This window comes from Geotrypetes seraphini, chromosome 3 (genome assembly GCF_902459505.1).
Source record: "Geotrypetes seraphini chromosome 3, aGeoSer1.1, whole genome shotgun sequence".
Lineage (NCBI taxonomy): Eukaryota > Metazoa > Chordata > Amphibia > Gymnophiona > Dermophiidae > Geotrypetes > Geotrypetes seraphini.
In genome coordinates, this window is record NC_047086.1 from 323,629,592 (window position 1) to 323,646,915 (window position 17,324).

Below are 17,324 nucleotides of genomic sequence, written 5' to 3' on the forward strand. Positions count from 1 at the left end.
TTTGGCTGCTAGGACTTAGCCAGCCAGCCGCTGAATATCAGCTTAGCCAGCTATGTCTCTGCCTGCCAAATCTAGATTGGAAATTTCCAGTTTCGATGTGGACCGCGGGAGACAGCTGGCTATCTTCCGCAGTCTGAATATTGGGTAGCATGTATTGTAAGTGAATGCTTTCTGCAGATCCAATTCTGGCAGTGCAGAACAATAAAAGAGAAATACTTACCACAGAGGATTGAGAATGGCTTTGCAGGTTGGCCTGCTGCACAGCACTGGTTCATACTGCACCGGAGGGAGGTCTGGTCGCTCTTTTAGAGGTGTGAACAGGCAGCCCAACGGAACCACCATCCTCGTTGCTTCCAGACGGCTGGAGGGCCACACATTCCAGCTGAAACGTACCCCATCTCGCTCCTCATTTTGCTGGATGAACTCCGAATAGGTTGCCATGAAAACACAGGGCTTCTGATGGAAGAAATCAATACCAAATTAATTATTTTTACACCTAACTAAACAACACTGAAACAAAGCACTGAAAACAGGTCCCCATCACAAAACAAATGGGGAATGACATTCCAGGAAAAAAAAAATAATCCACCAATTTTGTCAAGATTCAGTGACTGAGCAAGTCACCATGGTAACAGGTAAAAAGCGCAGTAAACTAGGCCCAAGAGGAGAGATTGGGAAAACAAATCACAAAAATATTGATAAAAAAGCAGGGGAAGTCCAGGTTTGAAAGGACAGAGAGATCAGGATAAAAGGGAGAGGAGAAATGCAATGGAGGAAGGAAAGAGAGCAATCAGACTCTGACTGTGCTGCTATGCTATAAAGTAAATCCTAACAGCTGACATAAAAGCTATGAATTTTACTCAACTGTTGCTTTTTTTTTGTTTTTTGTTCTATCTTTAGGACTTTCTTCTTTCCCACTGTCTTAAGACATCTGCGTAGGTAATACAAATGTGATTGCTGCATAGAATCTCCACCAAAGCTGAGTCCCACAGCACTGCTTTAGAGAAAGTCCTCCTTATTCCCCCAACCACATCTGTGACACAACCCAACCTGACAGAAGAACTGAATGCCACAGAACTACTACTAATCATTTCAATAGTACTACTAGATATACGCAGCACTGTACATCAAAACACAGAAGATGATCCCTGCTCAAAAGAGCTTACAATCAAGTCAAGGCAGACAAGCTGGACAAGTAGGTTGCTTTTAGTTGCTTTTCAATTTTAGCATTCAACATAGTGTATAAAAGAGGAGCAAGACTTGGATATAGTAGTATGTGATGATCTTAAGGTGGCCAAATAAGCTGAAAAGGCAACAGCTCCACATATGGTTATTTCCCACAAGAGCTCAACGAAATCATAATAACTCTAATATTAAAGGACCCTAAAGGAGCAACAGACCAACCATCCAATTACAGACCCATTGCCTCAGTCCCATTGTACATCAAACTGATGGAAGGTCTTGTAGCCAAAACTTTAGCCTCTTACCTAGAGAATCACAACATACTCCACCCCACACAATCAGGATTCCGAGCCAAATACAGCACAGAGACACTTCCATCCAGCCTGGCATCTACCTCCTTTCTGAATCCCCCATCCCTCCTTGGTGTACCTTTGAGATGTCACTAGTGACAACAATTATTCATATTCGCTACCTGCCCCAGCCCCGCAGGCTTCTCTCTTTGTCGCATCCTGCCCTTGCTGACATCACTTCCTCTTCCTTACAGGCAGGAGGTGGCAGAGAGAAGCCTGTATGGCTAGGGTAGTAAGTGAATATTAAATCACTGCTGCTGCCAATAATCCTCAGAGGTACAACGAGGAAGATTGGGGTGCGGAGTTGCTGGTACACTGGCAGGGGAGATATGCAAGCATGAGACCAGGGGCAGAGGGGTTGCGAGGGAACAGAAGTAGAGCTATACCAAATAGTGGTTAGTGCAGCTGGTTTTAAAAAAAGTTTGAAAACGGACATAGAATCATATCGGCCCATTTTGCTCATTAATGTGGACATTAAAATCTTGGATAAGGTATTAGCCAATCGGCTAGCGGCCTTGCTTCCCCACTTGATTATACCAGAGCAGGTAGGCTTTGTCAAACAACGCCACTCGGTTCTCAATGTCCGGAGATTATTGACGGCAATGCACAGAGCCCAAGTAACACGAACGGATGGCATACTGGTTAGCCTAGATGCGGCTAAAGCTTTTGACCAGGTCAATTGGAAATACCTTTTTGACGTACTCTCTTATATGGGTATCACAGGTTGGTTTTCTGACATGATTCACTTATTATATACGTCACCCACGGCTAGCATATTAGTGAATGGGACGAGGACGCCATCTTTTAAGATAGCGCGGGGGACGAGACAAGGTAGTCCTCTCTCTCCCCTGTTGTTTTTGCTCTATCTGGATCCCTTTCTGCGTACACTGCAGAGGGACGATGGTATAAGGGGCCTACCGGAGGGGGACTCTCAATTACGTGTTTTGGCATTTGCTGATATGTTATTGGCATTGTCTGACCCACAGGTTTCCCTGACAAGAGCATTAGCCATCTTAGACGAATTCAGTTTATATTCTGGATTGATACTCAATTTTCAAAAATCCTTGGTACTCCCTCTGTTTTGAGAAATTCCTGCTAGGTGGAGGGGGACCTTTCCATTGCAATGGGCTACAACTCACCTGACATACCTGGGAATTAAAATACCTATGGATCTCACTAGTTTATATTCATTGAATGTCCAGCCACTCCTGACTCTCACACAGCAGAAATTATCTGTTTGGAGGGACTTTCCTATATCTTTGATGGGTAAAATTGCTTTATATAATATGGTGTTGTTGCCTCAATGGCTTTATATTTTTCAAATGCTCCCTCTTTTGTTGTCCTCCAAGCACGAAAAAGAGGTGGGGAAATACTTGACTTCTTATTTGTGGAATGGTAAAAGGGCTAGGATTTCATTGTCCATTCTGATGCTTCCTAAGGCGTAGGGAGGGCTGGGACTTCACAGCCTTCGAATGTTCTCTCAGGCTTGCCAAATGAGGCACTTAAATGATTGGTTCCGGGGCACTTGCCATTTTTTGGCTACTGCCTCTGAACTTGCTCTCTGTACCCCATACCATTTTAGTTATTTGTTGCACACTTTACATCTTCCTGGGGGGCCTCCACCAGTTGGTGATTTGCTTTTTAAACCTCTACGTCAAGTGTGGAGGCGCTTATGTAACACTTTACAGATTAACCCTACAGCCACGGCTTACCTGCCTTTTTTGGGCAATAAAGACTTTCCACCTGGGACATCCAAGTTTCCCATTTCGGTGTGGAGAACATCGAACTTGCAATATATATTTCAGGTGGTAACAGCACAGGGTATGGTACCGTCATTCACGGTGATGCAGACTGAGTATCATTGGAAACTTCGGGACTGGTTGGCGTATGCTCAGATGACATCATATATTCGATCTCTCCCTTCAGCGGGGCTCACTAATCAAATTCAGGAGACTATTTCGGAAGCGTTATGTTTATCTACACAGACCCAGATTCCTTTGAAATACCACTTACGTTTCCTGCGCGAGAGTCTGGGGTCTATTTCTTATGACTCTTATGCAGCCCGCTGGTCCGGGGACTTGCCCTGTGAGGTGACTGGATTCCACATTAAGCAGGGTCTCAAAAATATCTATACCCTCACTCCTCATGTGACCCTCATCGAACTGAACTATAAATTCTATCTGCGTCTTTACAGGTCACCAACATACCTTTATCGTGCAAAACTTAGCCCAACAGATACGTGTCTCAAATGTGCGCAACCCAGAGCAACCCTGGGCCACCAATTTTGGGCTTGTCCATTGATTCAGGGCTTTTGGACACAATTGCAGCAGCATATAGCCTCAATGTGGCACCATGGCTATGTTAACTGTCCGGAATTGCTGTTTACGATGGAATCTATCCCCCGGGTGTCCCCTAAGGGCTTCCGGGGTTTTTTGGCCCGGACCTTCCTTTTGGGAAAGAAAACAATATTACATTGCTGGATTGTATCGGACCCACCAACAGTGTCCCTTTGGCGTACGCTCATGCTTCGTCAAGCATCTATGGAGCGCATGTCCTTGACTTCCTTGGACACTCCTAAGGGCCGTGTATTTAGTTCAGTTTGGGAAACATTTTGGCTTACATTGACTCATAAAGCTCGTAGTAACCTGTTAAACCCGTAAATTATTTGACTGTTGGAGGATGGATCTTCGTTCTTGTGGGAGGTTGGGGTTGAGGGGTGCTGGGGTGTTGGGGATGGGGAAGGGGAGGGGGGAAGATATCATGTTATAGATCCTGTATACTGTGTTTGCACTGTTTTATTGTTTATTTTGCAAAAATTAATAAAAATATTTACACATAAAAAAAGCTTGAACAAGTTCCTGAAGGAATAGTTCATAATCTGCTATTGAGACAGAAATGGGGGAAGCCACTGCTTACCTTGGGATCAGTACCATGGAATATTGCTACTACTTGGGTTTTGGTCAGGTACTTGTAACCCAGATTAGCCTTTGATGGCAACAGGATACTGGGCTAGATGGACCATAGGTATGACCTACTATGGCTATTCTTACATACTATTTGGCCAAATATGAATAATGAAAAATATTATTCAGCTGACTATGAATACCAAACACGAATAATGGGCATTGAGCTTTAACATAACTTGAAATCAGAGATCAAGTTTTTATTTCAGTAGTTTAGCACAGTACAGCCCTAGATTATTTGTATTCAAAATTTAAAACACTTTTTGGCTGAATACAAATAATGCATTTGAGGCACGATTCAGGACAGAATCAAATCGAATACAAATATTCGGTACAGCTCTAGAACAAAGAGCGAAAGAAGCTGGATGCAGGAGAGGAAAGTTGGGGGAGGGAGGGAGGAGGACCCACCCAAGCTAACTCTGGGCCAGTTCAAAATAGCAGGTCTCCATTGCCAACAAGGCTATCACTCTGAAAGTTTTGAAATCAGACTACCAACCCTAGGAAGTGACGTCAGAGGAAGAGCTGATGTTGGCACGACAGCAGCTTGGGGGTTGTTGCTCGCTCCAGGAATGTTGCAGAGGTATGGGGAAGGGAAGCAATGCATGCTCGGCAGGAGGGGGTGTGGAAGGAGCATGTGGAGGTGGGGGGCGCTACCACCTCGGGTATCTCTCACCCTCGCTACGCCACTGCATAGACCAGTGTCTCTCAAACTGTGTGCCTCGGCATAGAGGTGTGCCCTGAAAAGATTGCAGGTGTGCCATGAGAGATCCCAGAATTTTACTGTATTTTTAAAAATTCCCTTCATAAGTATACACTAGATTAGATGAAATGTATGTCACATACACAAGAGTCTGTCAATGTTATGAGCGTCTGTGTGTGTAAGGATACAAACCGCACAGACAAGCAATATTCTTTGAAGTGATTGGTTCTTGAAAAGTAACGGCAAGTAGTTTTATTTTTTATGCAGTAGTTATCCTAACTTGAGCAACAAAGCAATCAAGGCTTTGTTACCATTTGGATCTTCTTATCTTTGTAAACTTGGATTTTCAGCTCTGACAGAAAATTAAATTGAAAAAAAGAGGCTGATGAAATGTGTGTTTGTTGACTATCGAGCCGTGCTTTTGAGTTAATTTACACCCAAAAACAAGCGCATCCACCGCATTGATTGGCAATTCTATTCTAGCTTCTTCAATTTCACCATTGTTGCAATTACCCATACAAAGCTTAAAGAGCTTTAAATAACTTTCAAATTTAATTTTTTGTTGCTTTTACAAATGTATCATTTCAATTATAATGTGCTGCCAAAAACATTTGCTCTGTTTAGTGTGCAGGAGCTCAAAAATGCTTGAGAGACACTGGCATAGACCCTACTCACCAAATCTTGCTCCATCTGACTATTTTCTGTTTCCAAACCTTAAAAAGAATTTGAAAGGGCGACAATGTGAGAGATTTGGAGGTGATTGCAGCAGTGGAGCAGTATTTCAGTGACCAGACATCAGAGTATTTTTTTGGAAGGGTTACAGAAAGAAACTTCAGACAAGATGTGGAATAACGTAATTCCCTTCATGGTTGGGCTGAGAACTTTTTTATCACCCCCCTCATACTATATCAAGTGGGTAAGATTGAAATTAAGGCATTTTCAGGATCTGAAGAGCATTTCAGTCAAGTTTGAGGGCTGTAATGGAGGACTTTGAGGGCCACACGTTGGAAACCACTGTACTAGAGGGATGGATTCAAATCATGTTACATTCACGCATATTTGGGTATATCACCTTGCTGAGAAGCGCTTTAGAAATGTTAAATAAGCCAGGAGGAGATACCAAAACAACCCAGAATAGTGTCACACAAGGAAAAAGCTTTGCAATTAAAATCGATTCTTTAAATTCACCTCTCATGAAAATGCCCAAACCATGATACAACATAAAACAATGATTTAGAGCAGTGTCTCAAACTCTCTCTAGCCAGGGCACACTACTTGTAGTGGCCACGGCTTGAGGCACTCAGAAGTGTGTGGACATCGCCGTGATGACATCATCACGTCGACGTCCACACATGCGCAGAGGCCTTTCAGATGGGCCCTAAGACACCAGTAGGGGGTGCCAGCAGGGAAGAGGGCCAGAGAGGCACTGGCGCCAGCCGATTGCCTACAGCAGTGTTTCTCAAGCTAAGTACCTGCTAAGTCTAACAAATATCAACTGAGTACCCCAAACACTGACCTCTCTAGACCCACCCAACTCTTCCCCAGATCCCGCCCCCTTTACTAATTGTAATGCAATTTTTTCCATTCATTTTTCATATACACACAATATACATAGCAGATATAAATTCTCAAAACTGACAAATTTCAATCACTATATTGAAAATAAAATCATTTTACCTACCGGCGATCCTCTGCAGGCTATTGTTATTAGCTTTATAGGTGAAACCGGTAGGCCAGGAGGGAAGCCGGAGGACGCTAGAAAGAAGGGGGAAACATGCAGGCCTTTGGCGAATCGGGCAGTGCTGGCGCTGTACTACGTAGGGAAGTCAGCTGGCAGGCGGCTCTCTTCCTCCTCAATGTGCTGCGGCACACTTGGAATCTCAGGAGGCACACAATTTGAGATGCACTGATTTAGAGGTTGCTGAAAGACTGACTGCTTTGCCCTGATCCAACACAGCAACCACTCTTATTTTATCCAGGACTGATTCCTGAAACAGCATAGCAAGTTCTCCAAAATCCCTTCCGAGGCTATATGAAATTAGATACCACATCTTAGAGCTACTCAACCTCGCAGGTGTACAAGAATCTCAATACAACCTGCTGCGCGTGGGAAAGCCAGGAATAAAAACAGTGATCAATACTTTAGTCCCCAACCACCAGGAAGCCGAACAAACCCTCCTCCGATTGCATCTTAAATCACTTACCTCAGCACCAGCTGCCCAAAGAATCGCTGTCCTCCTTCCTCAGGGGTAGCAGATGCCCGAAACCCAGTTCCGGTTCGTACTGACAGTACCAACAGCAAGTACACCTCAGCAAAAGCCGCCCTTGACGTCACGCTGGGACTCCCCGCCAAGTTAAGGGCCGTGGACCAATGCAGCGTCGTAACGTCAGCAAGGAGGCGTGCTTTGGCGTGACGTCTCCCTTCACATTGCCCCTCAAGCCATCTTGAGTGAGCGCTTCCGGACTGCATGTCAATAAGTCAATAACGAAGGATCCGGGATCTGCTCGGCCTGTGACATAAGCACGTCTTTACGTACGTGAAGGTTTGCCTCTCGCTAAGATGGCGGCGTAGCTTTCCGAATTGTGCCCTTCGGAATCATGGTGTCTCCCCGGGATGTGGCTAAATGGAATACGCGCGTCTCGCTGATTTATGCTATCGGCATCTGGAGCATGCTGGGTACTTTTGGCTACTTCCAAATTAAAAGAAAACGGGAGAACCCGGAGGCCGGGCCTGACGCTGTTGAAGCCCAAGGTGTGTGAAGGTGGATTGGGGGAGGGTCTTATGTATTTTTAAAAACACTGTTCAAGTTCATTTATAGTGCGGATGTCTGAATGAAAGAAAAAGGTCTAGATGCTTAAAACCTAACGCTGGCAGTAAAATTAGCGCTGGAACTGCATGCATGTTAAATCTGTGCAGCATGTACAAAGCCTTTGCAGGTCGGGCGCCTGATAATCTGTGCACGGATCAGCGCAAATCATATTTAAATGCAATGAAATGGTTTCAAATCAGGTGATTATATATTCACTCCAAATGCTCACAAGTTAGCGCAGAAACTAATGTTGGCCATAACGCCAAAATCAGGGATGGCATTCTGGTTTTGAGGAAAGGATTACTTCTGCATTTATCACATGAAATTGCCATTTTCGGACTTCTTGTGAAAGGGGAAAGAAGCCCATGCAGTTTGTAGTGCTAAAAGTGAGAAAAAATATGTAAAGTCTGAGAGCAAAGCCATGGGTAGGTGAAGGTGCTTCCTGTCTTCCTGTGCTTTGATGTGAGCCTCTTATGGGATTTAAACAATTTTTTGGGAGGTGGGGTGGTGGGACTGCTTATATTTCATGATGCACAGGAAGGATGCTGATGTGCTTCAACTCTATTTTGCCTGTTGCATGTGCACAGGAGTTTCATGGTAAGCACAGCTGTTACATAGTAAATGATAGCAGATAAAGACTTGAATGGTTCATCCAGTCTGCCCAATAGTCAAGCGCATTATACATTCATGGCTAAAATTGTCTTTTTCTTTAATATTTTTGGGTAATAGACCATAGAAGTTTGCTTGGTACTGTCTAGACTCAGAGAATGACATGGGAAAACAATTTGTCCCCCATCAACTCTCTGATCCCATCCGCACAAGCTTTGAATAGTTATGATTTTATAGTAAAGTATAAAAAGAAACAATATTCTGTACAATTGTTATTTTATAAATCACAAATATAGAAATAGAACAAAATCATGTCTCCTCACAATAATCCCTCCATTATCAAGGAAACTGAATGCTATGTAGAAAATTCATCCTAACAGAATACCTTGGTCACACACATCACAAATGCAAAATGCATAACTGACCAAAAATGATGAACATAACACCAAAATCCCAAGAAGCAACACCTTCCATGTAGCACAGCACTAAAGAAATAGAAAGATCCATTTCCTCCTAATTAAGCAGTCTGAGTGCCGAATAATCCAGATGGTCACCAGAGGCAGGACTTAGCCTGCTCTTCAGAAATAATTTTCCCTTGGCTTATATGAACAGCACTTGGATAAATTTCAGTATTAAATTGAAAACTTGTAAAAACTAGCACGAAACACTATTTCAGTTGTATTTGCACAGAAATAAGAAACATTTGCTAGTAACAATTTGTATTAATTGGGCTTCCATGCAGAAAAGCAGGAATGTGATGGTTTTCTTGCTGTAACAATAGTTTGTTGTTTTAAAATATGCCAGTTCTTGAGTACAGTGTATTTATCATAGGAATTTAATTTTATTATAATAAGCTCTCTTTATACCAAATACATTTGGGGGCATTATTCTATAAACAGCGTCCCAATTGAAGGTGGCAGTAGGCATCCTATCGCTGTCTAACCAGCCAATCAGGATGCATGTTTAAAAAAAACAAAAAACACCCCGAGGCGGGCCGCCTATACCATAGGTATCTGTCATGGTTGAGGGAGACGTGTAGGGATGCTTAAACTTACCCAAGGCTATGCGTGTGCGTGGTTTCGCCCGAAATTGGCCTTGAGTGAGCTTAAGGCCACTGGGAGGGACCTTATGCATTTGAGCCAATCAGGGCCTTGTCTTCTTCCCGGTACATTCCAGAAGGCACTAGGAAGGAGAAGGCCCGTCATTTTCCAGTGGTGGGCCTCCCTCCAACTAGACCTTTTGTTTACAAGGAATTGGGTGGGGTTTTCCCTTTTAGGTGGATCGCGTGGTGTGTGTGTATGTGTGTGTGTGTGGGGGGGGGGGTCGGTGGTGGAGGAGTGGTTGGTCAGTCGCCAGGTAGAGTGGTGTTTCATGGGGTGTTCTGGCAGGGGGGAGTGGGCATCCCTCCTGCCTATTGTGGGTGGGTGTTTCAGGGGGGTTCTGGCAGGAGGAATTGGGCACTCCTCCTGCTGGCAGATGCTTGGGGGAAGAGTGGCAGGAGGGAGTGGGCATCCCTCCTACTGCCCGACTTCGTGGGGGGTATGTGTTTCAGGGCTTCCCTGCCATTGCAGTTGCCGCTGAGCTGATTAATGCAGGGAGATTCCTTTGCTGTGATCAGCTCAGCAGCAACACGATTCTCTAACAGGTGCCTGTGCTATAGATGCCGGTTAGATAATCGGGGTGGTGGTAAGGTGGGTTTAGACGGGGTTTGGACAGACACGATTCTATATAGGACTCCCGTGTGGGATTCTCAAAAGCCGCTTAGGCGGCTGCTGAGACTGGGTGTCCTATATAGAATCAGGCCCTTGGTATCTGGTGCATTTGTCTTATTACAGTCTGTTTCTTTTATAAACCAAAGTTATCCAGTGCAAGAAAATGAAGTTGTCATTTATGTCCTTTGTTCTTAGATAAGACAGAAGAACTCGAAAATGATATTCATTTTCAACCGACACCTGAAGAAGAAAGAACGGGCTTTTATATGACACAGACTGTAACATACAAAGAAAACTTTGTACCTTATACAACTAGACTATACAACTTCATATCACATCTGAGCAATGCCTCGGACGCAGCACCTAAGAGTGACACTTCAGAGAAATGACTGGTAGTTTTCTGTTTGTGGCTGAGAGCTAATTTACAGGGTGAAATGGACTTGCTCTACACAGGTGTGTGCTGTGAAGTTCAGATTTTATGCCAAATGCTACAGATTTGTACCACTTAAAGTGAAATAAAAATCAGAGTTTTAGACTGGAGGTTTCCCTTTCTCAGAACATTGATTAATCCCACAGGAAATAGAAGTTGTTTCATGAGGCCTGAGGCTCTTTTGTGAAATCTTCACTTATTTGACGTGCTTTGAGGTTTTGTTCAGTCTAAGCTGTCTGAGCTTAATCTATACCTAGCAGCAATTTACAGTGATAACTCTGCAGGTGAGTATCTGTGACATAACCTTCAATGAGAGACGTGATATCGTACACAAAAGCAACTAAGAAGAAGTAATTGGTAATCTGTATGTCTGTAATTTAAGACATGGAGAAAACAAAGGTGCATGTGTTTTTCCTGATTGAGCTGAAGCATCTTAAACATTGAAATAGTATATCAATAACATCAAAAAGATTGTATAATTTAAATACAGTAGCAATCAATAACTACGTAAATCAACACTGCAGTAGAAAATATATTGCCTTCCTATCAGAGGGGGGATAGGGAAATATTAATCCCAATTCTCTCAGCCTTTAAAACTAAAGTTTCATGTTCCCAATTGCTCCCAAAGGGGCAACACATTGATAGTGAGCCTCTTATGGTCTTCCCCTGATACTGTCATCTGCTTCAGGTATAAAGACACAAGTTAATATATTTTATCTCAGGACAAGCAGGCAGGTATTCTCACATATGGATGATGTCATCGACGGAGCCCGGATGCGGACGCCTCACAAGCAGACTTGCTTGAAGAAACTCGAAGTTTCGAGTCGCCCGCACTGTGCATGGGCGAGTGCCTTCCCGCCCAGCGCAGGGCACGTCTCCTCAGTTCTCAGTTTTCCGCGGAGCCGAGAAGTCCGTCTTTGACTCTCTGCGTTTAACTTTGTTCCTTTGTGCCTTCTCTGAACTGCGGTTTGTATTTTTTTCTTCATGAATCGCTGTTCTTATTTTATTTCTTTTATTTTTAGTAAAAAAAATAAAAATTTGTTCTTCTTCAGTTCGTTTTTCGGGACAGGCCGCTTGGCCGCAGCCTGAGGGCTTCGATCTTGCGGCAGCTAGTTTTCCTCCTATGTCCCGGCCTGTCAAGGGCTTCAAGAGGTGTAGCAAATGTCAGCGCATGATCTGTCTTACGACCCTCACGGACGCTGCCTCAAGTGCCTTGGGCCAAAACATCATCCTAGGTTGTGCCTGCCTTGCCAAACACTTCAGCCTCGTGCTTTCAAGCATCATTGTATTTTGGTGGACAAGCTCTTCGAGATGGAGTCTTCTACTGATCCCTCGACTTCGAAGGCATCTTCGGCATCGACTTCTACCGAGGCCCCTTCTGTGCCTACTGCTTCAACCTCGAGCCTCATCAGACCTTCGTCGTTTGCAGCGGCTCTTGCTTCGACGTCATCTGCTGTATCTTCCTCTGTTTCCTCAGGTCAGATAGCTCAGCAGTTGGTTCCACCGGTGGTGATTAAAGTGTCTAAGACTCCCAGGTCAAAGCACACTCACACTACCTCGAAGGAACCTCCAGCCAAGGCAGGTGGTCCGATTTCAGACGCGGATCCATCCTTGCCGGCTTCTTTCCAGACCATGTTAGAGAAGCAGTTTATTCAGTTCCTTACTAACATGGGACCCAAACTGCTTCCTCTTATCCAGCCTGAGCTTTCAGCAGATTCCTGCGAGGTCGAGCCGCTTCCTTTGCCCCAGTCTGAACTTATACACTCTTTGCAGGGAGCAGAGTCTCTGCGAGTGTCTGGTCTGGCATCCAAGCACGTGAAGCAAGGAGCAGATTCTTTGCGAGTGCATCAAGGTTCCTCCACCAAGCTTCTGGAGTTTCGATCTACAGCCTCTAGTCCTATTCATCCGATGGCATCGTCTGCTCTTGTCTCCGAGGTGAAGTCTCCTCGATCTTCGAGATCTGGTTCCAGACACAGTTCTCACTGACATTCGAGGCCTTCCTCGAGACATCCTTCCAGGCATAGTTCTTCTTCTCAAGACAGGCCATCTTCCTCTAAGCCTTGATCTACTCCAACCTCGACCAGACCACCAACGCCTCATTCGAGGTCTCCGATGCTGGACTTCGAGGATATTACGGTTTCGATTGCCTCGTCCAAGTCACCAGGTTCCTTTGATGCCGAAGCTTCATCTTTGACTCAGGCTGCCTCGACGTCCTCGAGTCCTTCTCAAGGCAAAGCATTGGCAGATCAGCTCTCTTTCTCGTCTTTCCTTCGTCAGATGGCTGTGGACTTGGATCTTCAATTAGATACTGGCTCCAAATACTCTAAGGAGTATCTAGAAGTCATGCATCTTCCTCAACCTCCGGCAGAGTCTCTTAAGCTTCCACTTCATAAGATTTTGAATCAGACTTTTGGTCGAAGCATGGAAACACCTTTTTCCATACCAGCTGTTCCAGGCAAATTGGACTCTAGGTATAAAACTGTGCATCGCAAAGGATTTGACAACTCGCAGTTATCTCTTTGTCGAGTCCTCTTTAAAGAGGTCCCATCCTTCCAAGGTTTATGCCACCGTTCCTCCTGGAAGGGAAGGGAAAACTATGGACAAATTCGGACGTTGCATCTGTCAAAATGCTATGATTTCCTCAATTATAATTTTCAATTCATCACTTATTTTGAATTTCTTATTTCTTTATTGCCAAAGTTCTTGCATTATCTGGATACTCAAATGCACTTTGAATTTCAAGAGGTTATTGCTTCTTTGTCTCAACTCCAGTTGCATCTCCTCCAGTCATCTTATGATGCATTCGAGTTGTCTGCTCGAGCAGCTGCTTGCTCTGTGGCTATGCCTGGCTTCGTACCATTGACATGGACCCTAATCTTCAAGACCGCTTAGCTAAAATTCCTTGTGAGGGCAATGACCTCTGTGATGAATCTATCGAGGCAGCCACCAAGAAATTATCTGACCATGAAAAATCTTTTACTTCGATTGTCAGACCTAAGCCAAAGCCAGCTCCTGCCAAGCCTGCACGCCCTGCTCTTATCTATCAACGGCATTATGCTCCAAAGCCGGCTCCATACACTCGCTCTCCTCTTAAGAAACAGCAATCTCAGAAGCAGCAAAAACCCCAACCTTCTGCTGCATCTAAGGCTTCTTAGCCTTTTTGACTGTTTAAAACAGAGCATAACCTCCACCGTTCTGACTCTCTCATTTTCCCCTTATAGGAGGTCATCTCCATCATTTTTACGACCGATGGACGTCAATTACTTCCGACCTCTGGGTGCTTACCATCCTCAGAGAAGGATACTCTCTTCATTTCACTCAGGTTCCACCAGAGCTTCCTCCAAGAGAGTATCCTTCCAATCCATTCCAGACCGCCCTTCTTCTTCAGGAAGCTCAAGCTCTGCTTCGTCTCCATGCCATCGAACCAGTTCCCTTGGAGCAGCAAAACGGGGTTTTAGTCCCGTTACTTCCTTGTTCCGAAGAAGACGGGCGATCTGCGTCCCATTTTGGATCTCAGGGCTCTCAACAAATTTCTAGTCTAAAGAAAAGTTTTGAATGTTGTCCCTGGCATCCCTTTATCCCCTTCTCGAGCAACGACTGGTTATGCTCTCTGGATCTCAAGGAGGCCTACAATCAAATTCCCATTCATCCGGCCTCCTGTCAGTACCTCAGATTTTGGGTGGGGAATCTGCATTATCAATACAGAGTACTACCATTCGGCCTGGCCTCATCTCCCAGAGTGTTCACCAAGTGCCTGGTAGTGGTAGCAGCAGCTCTAAAGAATCATGGTATTCAGGTGTTTCCCTACCTTGATGACTGGCTCATCAAGGATTCCACGTCTCAAGGGGTTATTGTAGCGACCCAACAGACTACCTGGTTCCTACAAAGTTTGGGATTTCAGATCAATTTTCCCAAATCTCAGCTTCAACCCTCACAGACTCTACAATTCATTGGAGCTGTTCTGGACACTGTCCAACTCAGAGCATTCCTTCCACAGCAACGTCTGAAAGCTCTACTTCAACTTTGTAATATAGTGTCTTCCCGATCTTCCATCTCAGCGAGATACATGATGGTACTCCTAGGTCACATGGCCTCCACAGTACACGTGACTCCTTTTGCCAGACTTCACCTCAGAATTCCTCAGTGGACCCTGGCATCCCAATGGATGCAGATTTGCGATCCTCTTTCTCGCCACATCACAGTCACTCCTTCTTTGAAGCAATCTCTCCGTTGGTGGATGCTCTCTTCCAATCTTTCCAGAGGTTTTCTTTTTCAAATGCCCCCTCATCAGGTCCTCACGACAGACTCTTCGACCTACGCTTGGGGCGCTCATCTCGACGGTCTCCGTACTCAAGGCCTCTGGACCAGTACGGATTGTCAGTGTCATATCAATCAGTTGGAACTCAGAGCAATCCTCAAAGCTCTCCATGCTTTTCAACATCTGCTTCACGACCAAGTAGTCCTCATTCAGACGGACAACCAAGTCGCCATGTATTATGTCAACAAACAGGGAGGGACAGGGTCTGCCTCCCTTTATCAAGAAGCTCTGGAGGTTTGGGACTGGGCAATCCGCCACAATACCTTCTTCAAAGCTGCCCCTTCTTAAAGGGGCAAAGAATTGCTTGGTGGACAACTTGAGTCGTCTACTGCAACCTCACGAATGGACACTCCATTCTTCGCCTCTTCATCACATTTTTTCACAGTGGGGAATGCCTCAGATAGACCTCTTTGCGGCTCCCCACAACTACAAACTGCCTCAGTTCTGCTCCAGGATATACTCTCTTCATCGCCTCAAGGCAGATGCTTTTCTTCTGGAATAGACGAATCTCTTCCTCTACGCATTCCCTCCATTCCCTCTCATTCTCAAGATTCTGGTCAAGTTGAAGAATGATCATGCCACCATGAATCTGATTGCTCCTCGGTAGCCGAAACAACCTTGGTACTCCCTTCTACTTCAACTCAGCAGCAGGGAGCCATACCTTTTACCAGTTTTTCCTTCTCTGCTTATACAGAGTCAAGGATCTCTGCTTCATCCCAACCTGCAGTCTCTACACCTGACAGCTTGGTACCTCTCAACATAACCCCTCTTCAGTTTTCTCAGTCTGTAAGAGGCGTTTTAGAGGCTTCTATAAAGCTCACCACTAGACAATGCTACCACCAAAAATGGACTAGATTTTCCACATGGTGTTTTTCTCATCATAAGGCACCTCAGCATTCCTCCTTATCTTCTGGTTTGGACTATCTTTTGCACTTATCCAATTCTGGCCTCAAGTCTACATCTATCCGAGTCCATCTCAGTGCAATTGCGGCTTTCCATAAGCCTATTGAAGGGAAACCCCTCTCTGCTCATCCGGTGGTTTCCAGATTCATGAAAAGACTTTTCAATGTCAATCCTCCTCTCAAACCGCCTCCTGTGGTTTGGGACCTCAATGTTGTCCTTACTCAACTCATGAAGCCTCCATTTGAACCAACTGATAAGGCTCATCTGAAGTATCTCACTTGGAAAGTGGTGTTTCTCATTGCCCTCACTTCTGCTCAACGAGTCAGTGAGCTGCAAGCTTTAGTTGCTGACCCACCATTCACGGTGTTCCATCATGACAAAGTGGTTCTTCGTACTCCCCCTAAATTCTTGCCTAATGTGGTCTCGGAATTTCATCTCAACCAATCCATCGTACTTCCAGTGTTTTTTCCAAAGCCTCATTCTCATCCTGGATAATCAGCTCTTCATACTCTGAACTGTAAACGTGCTTTGGCCTTCTACTTGGAACGCACCAAACCATACAGAACTGCTCCTCAACTTTTTGTTTCCTTCAACCCAAATAAGTTGGGACATCCTATTTCTAAGCGTACCATCTCCAATTGGATGGCGGCTTGTATCTCTTTCTGCTATGCCCAGGCTGTATTACCCTTTCACAGTAAAGTCACAGCCCATAAAGTCAGAGCTATGGCAAGCTATCCTCAGATCTACACCTATTGAGGACATTTGTAAGGCTGCTACTTGGTCCTCAGTTCATACCTTCACTTCTCACTATTGTCTGGATACTTTCTCCAGACGGGATGGACAGTTTGGCCAAACAGTATTACAAAATTTATTCTCCTAAATTGCCAACACTCCTACCATCCCATTCTGGTTAGCTTGGAGGTCACCCATATGTGAGAATACCTGCCCGCTTGTCCTGGGATAAAGCACAGTTACTTACCGTAACAGATGTTATCCAGTGACAGCAGGCAGCTATTCTCACAACCCACCCACCTCCCCTGGTTGGCTTCTCTGCTAGCTATCTGAACTGAGGAGACGCGCTCTGCGCTGGGTGGGAAGGCACTTGCGCATGCGTGGTGCGGGCAATTCGAAACTTCGAGTTTCTTCAAGCAAGTCTGCTTGTGAGACGTCCACATCCGGGTTCCCTTCGATGATGTCACCCATATGTGAGAATAGCTGCCTGCTGTCCCTGGATAACACCTGTTACTATAAGTAACTGTGCTATCATGGCCTAGGTTTATATAGGATTAATATCCACCCAGTTGTATCATCGAATGTCAGTGTGCTTCTTGAATTAAATGGATAGGA

The 17,324-nt window shown here is 44.9% G+C and overlaps 2 protein-coding genes across 3 annotated transcripts in view; one reads left to right on the forward strand and one right to left on the reverse strand.

Moving 5' to 3' along the window:
• The window catches only part of SEC23B (SEC23 homolog B, COPII coat complex component), a 53,573-nt gene extending 45,928 nt beyond the window's left edge, over positions 1-7,645 (reverse strand). Inside the window, exons 1-3 of one of the 2 annotated variants that reach the window (XM_033937802.1) lie at positions 7,400-7,645; positions 5,871-5,908; positions 221-456 (exon numbers count right to left, since the gene is read on the reverse strand). In XM_033937802.1, coding sequence (XP_033793693.1) covers positions 221-456; positions 5,871-5,885 — 251 coding nt within the window. In that variant the 5' untranslated portion in view covers positions 5,886-5,908; positions 7,400-7,645. The remainder of the gene's footprint in view (positions 1-220; positions 457-5,870; positions 5,909-7,399) is intronic. The other variant, XM_033937803.1, reaches the window with a different exon arrangement.
• A 25-nt stretch (positions 7,646-7,670) lies between these two features.
• Positions 7,671-10,866, forward strand: SMIM26 (small integral membrane protein 26). Its single transcript, XM_033937805.1, has 2 exons — positions 7,671-7,947; positions 10,522-10,866. The coding sequence occupies exons 1-2, from the start codon at positions 7,794-7,796 to the stop codon at positions 10,713-10,715; spliced, it is 348 nt and encodes a 115-aa protein (XP_033793696.1). The 5' UTR covers positions 7,671-7,793; the 3' UTR covers positions 10,716-10,866.
• Positions 10,867-17,324: the final 6,458 nt, after the last annotated feature.

Coding starts and splice junctions, on each gene's coding strand:
- SMIM26 (XM_033937805.1), top strand. CDS start 7,794: ATGGTGTCTCCCCGGGATGTGGCTAAATGGAATACGCGCGTCTCGCTG. Junction 7,948..10,521: donor TGACGCTGTTGAAGCCCAAG/GTGTGTGAAGGT, acceptor CTTTGTTCTTAG/ATAAGACAGAAGAACTCGAA.